The sequence below is a fragment of the Sinocyclocheilus anshuiensis genome, unplaced genomic scaffold, assembly GCF_001515605.1.
Source record: "Sinocyclocheilus anshuiensis isolate Anshui unplaced genomic scaffold, SAMN03320099.WGS_v1.1 scaffold380, whole genome shotgun sequence".
NCBI lineage: Eukaryota > Metazoa > Chordata > Actinopteri > Cypriniformes > Cyprinidae > Sinocyclocheilus > Sinocyclocheilus anshuiensis.
The window spans coordinates 137307-144783 of NW_015557081.1; the positions used below are offsets into that span (position 1 = coordinate 137307).

The 7477-nt window shown below is 35.4% G+C and overlaps 2 protein-coding genes, 1 long non-coding RNA gene and 1 pseudogene across 3 annotated transcripts in view; 2 read left to right on the plus strand and 2 right to left on the minus strand.

Annotated features, from left to right (window-relative positions):
* LOC107676938 (PR domain zinc finger protein 4-like) overlaps positions 1 to 164 on the minus strand; it is an 8557-nt pseudogene extending 8393 nt beyond the window's left edge.
* A 347-nt stretch (positions 165 to 511) lies between these two features.
* On the plus strand, positions 512 to 4605 carry LOC107676935 (26S protease regulatory subunit 7-like). The gene is made up of 12 exons (XM_016471682.1): positions 512 to 693; positions 1023 to 1060; positions 1159 to 1240; positions 1336 to 1435; positions 2033 to 2164; positions 2256 to 2328; positions 2412 to 2507; positions 2627 to 2791; positions 2999 to 3086; positions 3852 to 4054; positions 4177 to 4273; positions 4371 to 4605. The coding sequence occupies exons 1-12, from the start codon at positions 624 to 626 to the stop codon at positions 4526 to 4528; spliced, it is 1302 nt and encodes a 433-aa protein (XP_016327168.1). The 5' UTR covers positions 512 to 623; the 3' UTR covers positions 4529 to 4605.
* Positions 4606 to 4810: 205 nt separating this feature from the next.
* The window catches only part of LOC107676928 (uncharacterized), a 16680-nt gene continuing 14013 nt past the window's right edge, over positions 4811 to 7477 (plus strand). The window contains exon 1 of the long non-coding RNA XR_001632792.1: positions 4811 to 5087. This is a non-coding gene — a long non-coding RNA (uncharacterized LOC107676928). The remainder of the gene's footprint in view (positions 5088 to 7477) is intronic.
* LOC107676926 (prestin-like) overlaps positions 5530 to 7477 on the minus strand; it is a 12855-nt gene continuing 10907 nt past the window's right edge. Inside the window, 3 exon segments of the mRNA XM_016471668.1 lie at positions 5530 to 5998; positions 6000 to 6103; positions 6794 to 6848. Of these exon segments, the coding sequence (XP_016327154.1) occupies positions 5963 to 5998; positions 6000 to 6103; positions 6794 to 6848 (195 nt within the window). The 3' untranslated portion in view covers positions 5530 to 5962.

Genomic DNA, 7477 nt, shown 5'->3' on the forward strand with positions numbered 1-7477 from the left:
TAAGAGAAATGCAATAACAGAGGGTGTTCATTGCAAGGTACATATATTATTTAAAAGACAAACAAATAATTTACCTACTATAAAGAGCAAATATTAATCCTTCCGTGGAAGATTTGTGGTATGAAAACAATAACATGGATAAAGGCAAACAATGAATGTATGACTCAAGGAGCGGTTGTGTTTCAAAATAAGAGTCCCGCAATATGCTCTGTCAATACAAACATGATGCCAGATTGATTTATTTATTGATTTACGTATGTATTTATTTATTGAATCTATAATATACACTTTTATAGATAACCAATAATAGTGTGGAAAAAAAGGTAGAGCGAATTAAAATAAACAAATAGGTAAAATGCCAAATTAGGTACATAAATAATTAAAATTTTATTTTGTACGAGTGGAAATGGCTCTCTTTCTGTCTATATGACCATAAAGGTACAAATGTTAAAAATTAAAAGATGTTGGGGGGGAAATGGAACTTTTAATTTGAAATACATTCGCCGTTTCCTGTGTTCTTACGCACCGGAACAGAAAAGCGCTGTGACTGTTCGTCTGAAAACCTGCTGTGTAATCTTGCCTCTACAGTCACTAACCGAATTTATTACAAAGAAAAAGCAGTCATGCCTGATTACTTAGGAACCGAGCAGCGCAAAGTAAAAGAAGAGGAGAAAGAAGAGAAACCAATTCGAGGTATTATTTGCGAAGACTTTCGGGTGGATTTTAAATTCTATAAATTAGCAGACAGATTAGCATTTATTGACTAGCCGCTGTGCAGTTGGAATTTGTCAACAAAAGCCGAATCTACTTAACTAAAACTGTTTTAATGTTGTGTCATTCTTTATTTCACGTATTTACTCTACCACGTTCATTATATGAGTTGTCAAATGTCTCAGTATTAGCTATGTCAGTCTGTTAGCCTGAACAGACTTATTAGAGAAAGATAAACACGCTGTGTCTGTCATCCTGTAACATGCACATCTCATTTATTTATCTATCTTGATCTGTGTTTTATTTCTCAGCGTTGGATGAAGGAGATATTGCACTCCTGAAAACCTATGTAAGTATTAGTACTAAAAAGATTCAGATGGCTTTCATTTAGTATAAGTTACAGCAGTGTTATTTGTAATTTATTCACTTGTTTTTGTTTGTGAATAGGGGCAAAGTACCTATTCCAGACAGATTAAACAAGTGGAAGATGATATTCAACAGCTTCTGAAGAAAATAAATGAGCTCACAGGTAAGTGTGCTGTCATTTCTTTGTGAGGAGCTGAAGTTATGGCTAATTACTTTGTAAAACAAATGCACTGATGCTGTATTTTGTGTGTCTTGCAGGTATTAAAGAGTCTGATACAGGTCTGGCTCCTCCGGCATTATGGGATCTGGCTGCAGACAAACAGACTCTACAGAGTGAACAGCCACTGCAGGTGGCCAGGTATGAGAGGACAAAAACATTTCAGTTATTAAGGGTTACCTGTAAAGAAATAGATTATTTGCTTATGATATACTACCTTTTTAAACTTTTTTTTTTATTTTTTTAGAAATAATTCTTTTGTTCAGTAGGGATGCATTAAATGGATTAAAAGTGACACTAAAACATTTATAATGTTACAAAAGACTTCTATTTGAATAAATGCTGTTCTTTTGAATTTCTATTCATCAAAAAAAATCCAGATTTTTTTTATGGCTTCCAGAAAAAATATTAAGCAGCACATCTGGTTTCAACCTTAATAATAATAAGAAATGTTTCTTGAGCATTAAACTGGCATATTAGAATGATTTCTGAAGGATCGTGTAAGATGAAGGCTGAAGAAATGGCTGCTGAAAATTCAGCTTTGATATAAAATATTATATTTCACAATATTACAGTTTTTCCTCTAGTTTTGATCAAATAAATGCAAATTTTGTAAGCATAAGAAAACATTTAATCAAGACTTTTCAGTGCTATCATATGTAATAAAGTTGTTGAATGTTATGTCGATCAGTATCAGCCATTAAAAAAACTAATATCTGTGGTTTTATTTGTTCATAGATGCACCAAGATAATCAACTCTGACTCTGAGGATCCAAAGTACATTATTAATGTGAAACAGTTTGCCAAGTTTGTGGTGGACCTGAGCGATCAGGTCGCTCCGACTGACATTGAGGAAGGAATGAGGGTTGGGTAAGCTGAAATGATGGATCAGACATTTCTACGTTTACTTCATTAACAAACTTTTCAGCTTGTATCTAAAAGAGTTGCATTCTGTTAACAGGGTTGACAGGAATAAGTATCAGATCCATATTCCACTGCCACCCAAAATCGATCCTACTGTGACTATGATGCAGGTACGAAACCGCTTAAGTTGTTTGGGATCATGTACATTATCAAGGCAACACCGCAGGAATAATTATGTACTGTACATAAATAGGTGGAGGAGAAGCCTGATGTGACCTACAGTGACGTTGGAGGCTGCAAAGAGCAGATCGAGAAGCTGAGAGAAGTGGTTGAGACCCCTCTGCTCCATGTGAGTCAGGACTACATACAAATGTTCCTATTAAAAACAAACAGGAGGTATTACACATCTGAAATACTGCTTAAGTTCTAAAATCAATCTCTATCTTCTTCTAATCTATCTAATTCCAGCCTGAGCGCTTTGTGAACCTGGGTATTGAGCCTCCAAAGGGTGTTTTGCTGTTCGGGCCACCCGGTACAGGGAAAACCCTGTGTGCTCGAGCTGTGGCTAACCGCACCGATGCCTGCTTCATCAGAGTCATCGGATCCGAGCTAGTTCAGAAGTATGTAGGAGAGGTACGTGCCTTTTCCATCAAGCTGTTAAAAAAATAGGTTATTTAAAGGAATAGTACACCCAAAAATGAAAATTGTCATCATTTACTCACCCTCATGTCTTTCCAAACCTGTATGAGTTTATAGTTATTTTGATTGCCAGCATTCTTCAAAATATCTTCTTTTAGCTTGAAAAATGTTTATAACAACATGTTTTTGTGTTTAATCCAGGGTGCCAGGATGGTTCGTGAACTGTTTGAGATGGCAAGGACCAAGAAAGCCTGTCTGATCTTCTTTGATGAAATTGACGCCATTGGAGGTAACATTTCCTATTTGCAATAATCTGATGCTACAGTCAGGGTCAGATGATTTCAGCTTCTTTTGGCGGTCTCAAACTGTGTGGCTTGAGGTTCCCGTCTATAAGCCAGTCCTGAATATAGTTTTAGAAGACTTAGGAGTATGTTATTAATATTTCCATTCTACTGTGCTACTTTTCCATTGTTTTTCTATGTTAACACAATCTAAATGGACATGTATGATCATTGCACTCAAGTCCTTTGCAGCGTCTGTTGCATGACAGTGTTGTAAAAGTGTGACATTCAAGTTAAAATAATTTAAACTTATCAAACGTCCATCTAGAGTGTTTACATAGAAAAACAAAGGAAAGGTAGCACATCTCTGTGTGAAGAGATCTTATTATATTCAAACAAAGGGATAGTAAACTCAAAAATGAAAATTCTGTAATCGTTTACTCACCCTCATATCGTTCCAAACTATGACTGATGTTCTTCTGCTGAACACAAAAGATATGTTGGTAGCCAAATAGTTCCTGCTCCCATTAACTTCCCTTCTATGGATAAAAAATGGGAACTACCAACTTCCCAACATTCTTCATAATATCTTCTTTTGTATTCAGCAAAAGAAAGAAATGCATACAGGTTTGGAATGACATGCGGGTGAGTAAGTGGCAGAATATTCCTTTTTGGGTGGAATTTCCCTTTAAAATCTTAGCTTTTGTTTTTGTCTCAAAGATTTTACCTCTATATTAAGTCTCAGTTATTATGCTTACGCTGCCGTCTTACAGGTGCCCGTTTTGATGATGGAGCTGGAGGAGATAATGAAGTGCAGAGAACCATGCTGGAGCTGATCAACCAGCTGGATGGATTCGATCCCAGAGGAAACATTAAAGTCCTGATGGCCACCAACAGACCAGACACCCTGGATCCTGCTCTGATGAGACCCGGCCGTCTGGATAGAAAGATTGAGTTCAGCCTGCCTGACTTGGAAGTGAGTGTTAGCTACAATAGTGACAAAATAGCTACAATTTACTGGATAAAGATAGACATGTAGTATATAATATATTCTGATAGATATGTAAATGTATGTAACCATTTGCGCTCTGTTTCTAGGGACGTACTCACATCTTCAAGATTCATGCCCGCTCTATGAGTGTGGAAAGAGATATCCGCTTTGAGCTTCTTGCACGTCTCTGTCCTAACAGCACAGGTGAGTGCACACAATTTAAATAGACAATATTTGCATAGACCTAAAGGTAGAGGCCTTGCAAGCTATAGTTAACATTGCTGTGTTTTTCTTCTCTCAGGTGCTGAGATTCGCAGCGTGTGTACAGAGGCAGGAATGTTTGCCATCAGAGCTCGTAGAAAAATCGCTACAGAGAAAGACTTTCTGGAGGCCGTGAACAAGGTCATCAAATCCTACGCTAAATTCAGCGCCACCCCTCGCTACATGACTTACAACTAAACTTTTTCCTCTTATGTGCTTTTCCCCACTTAAATGTTAGTTTTTTTGCCTGATTATTCAAGGATTCTCATATGCTTTGTCATTTTTCCTGTGATATCAAATTATTAAATAAAAACATTATCCTTACTAATTGTCTTCTTTTTATTGCTTAATATTAAATAAATATTTTCCCCTTCTTCAGGTTAGTAGACCTGTTACATGTAATAAATTAGTAATGAATGTAGAAAATTATATAAATAGAAAGGCACTTTTGAGGAATAAATGTTTAATAATTTAGAGTACTGATTTGCTTTTATTATACAAAAATATCTTAAATCCACACCAGCATAAAAAGACAATAAAATGCACCACATTACATGCAGGCGCAACTGATTGTTGAGCTTTGGTCTTCATTACTACAATGAAACAGCATCTAAATATTAGTACAGAAAAATCTCAAATCGATGGGTAATTGTGTGTGAACACTTGACTTGAAACAAAAAGTGCTCGGAGTGGACATTTCATAGGCAGCATGTGTGTCAAACATGTCCAAGACAGTCTTAGCCTGTGGACTTTCCATGTAAGGTTCTAAAAACAAGAACACCTGAATTGAATTTTCAAGAATTTGTGGAATCAGCTGTTTCAGTAATCACTAACCAAGACCCCTTTATGTTAATAATGTTCTTTGTAGCTACAAAAACAAATTGAAATTGGTTCCAAGAACCCTTGGAGCAACCTAGATAAGCCTTTAGCCAAATGTGTCACCGATTGAGTTGAGAAGGGGGAAAACCTAAAACAAACCAATACAATCAATATCTGGCAAGCGTTTTCTCAGAAACATCAGATTAAAGTATATACCATGAAACGAAAAGCAGCATCTTCACCAACAGTGCAATTATGTGATCAGGTCTTTAAAAATATGTAACATATTAGCACTTGTTTTACTGAATACTACAGTCAGATGAAAAACTGCAGACTTCCAAAAATATAAAATAAAAATTAAATACAGCAAAAAGAAAAACTAGCACATGGTGTACAATTGTAAAACTTAATTTCTATCATAAAAATAAGCTTACTGGAATGTCAATATAAAGATTTAAACTAGTGCTAAAAAATAAACACTGGTTAAGAATCCATCTACACTAATTGCACTTAAAAGAATTGAAGGTACAGAGTGTTTTATAGTCGTCAGTAACAAATTGCAGTGGAGCTTGCGATTATGTCTAGTGTAATAAAACAGCACCAATCAGATTAAGGTCAACATTTGCTGGTATATTCACATTAAATAAAGTGTTTCCATCTAAAACTTTTTGGCCTGCTCACTGCTAAAACTCTCCTTGTTATCATGACATCCTAAAGTGATATCCATCACTAAAGTGATTCATAAGTAACAGTACTTGTGCTCGTTTCAGCACGACTCTATCCATATTCTGCCCCTCAGTTTGGTTTGTGTGTTCACTGGACATCAGGGCAGACGGGGACGTCCCTCAGAGCGCTTACAATGCAACACTGCGTCATGAATGGTGGGGAAAATGAGGTCAGGGGTCACGGGCTCACAGAAGAATTTTAGTGTCCTGAGATCAGAGAGCAGAGTCCCTGCACAACACACAAACATATAAAAGATCTTAAAAGGATCTAAGAAAAGAATGTATTAGTTACATTAATATATTGTAACATTACAAATTAATTGTTGTTAATATCAACATAAACATTAGTTTGACTTGTCCACATGATGGTTTATTAGTTCCAACTCTAGGTGGAGATGTTTGCCACATTCAACAAATATATCAGAATGAACTTTAACCTACATAAAGCATATGAACTCAATCATATTATATCATTTTGTATTAAATTATTTTATAGAAATGTATGTACGTTTAAATGTAATTAATTACTTACGGCTACATCTAGCAAGTATGAGTTAAAAAATATTATTATTATATTAAGACACCAAATTGCCCGAAGAAAACGTGTCAGACATTAACAATAACAAAACCAAGTTTACAAAAAAATTCTCAAAAAATAAACCATCACATGAGGTTAATCGAGTGGAAAATAGAAAAAAAAAAAAAAAAAACAATTGTGGAATGATTGTATTTAAATAATACTATTCAAAGAAAAGAGGTTTGTTTATTATATTATTTATTATATTACATTATATTAAATTATATAGAAATGTATAAATGTAATTAATTACTGCTACATCCAGCAAGTTTCCACTCAGATTGAGTTAAAAATATTATATTATAAATATAAATCTATGTAAAAATTAAATTAATTACTTACTGCTACATCCAGCAAGCACAACTTTCACATCGACTGTTGCAAACTCCTTTATCACCTGCAGAAAAAAAAGAACTATTTCAAAACATATAACCACAAATGACTCAATATGGTTTCTACAATGTTGTGGGTGGTTTCCAAGGTGTTGCGAAACAGCTGCTAAGGTGTTCTGAGTGTTTTTAGGTCACTGGACCTATGGAATTTTGTATCCACTGAGCAAATATCATGAATCAGATCACTTAAGTAACAGCACACCCTTTCTCAACAAGCAGTGTCATATCAATAGTGCAAACAATAAGGGAAATGTAACATGTTTAATATTAAAGGGGTCATATGATGCTTTTTTAAAGATCATTATTTTGTGTATTTGGTGTAACAGAATATGTTGACATGTTTTAATGTTCAAAAAACACATTATTTTTCAAATACTGTACATTATTGTAGGTCCTCTATGCCCCACCTCTCTCAAACGCTTCGTTTTCTACAAAGTCCCTCCTTCCGACAAGCGCAGTCTGCTCTGATTGGCCAGCTGACCCAGTGCATTGTGATTGGCCGAACACCGCAAGCACTCGTAGAAAATGTAACGCCCCTTACCATAATCGCGAGCTTCATCTTTCAAAATAAATGTAAAGACAGAGCCTGAAAGGGGAACAGAGTCGCGTGACAGACACAGTGATGAAGCTGGTA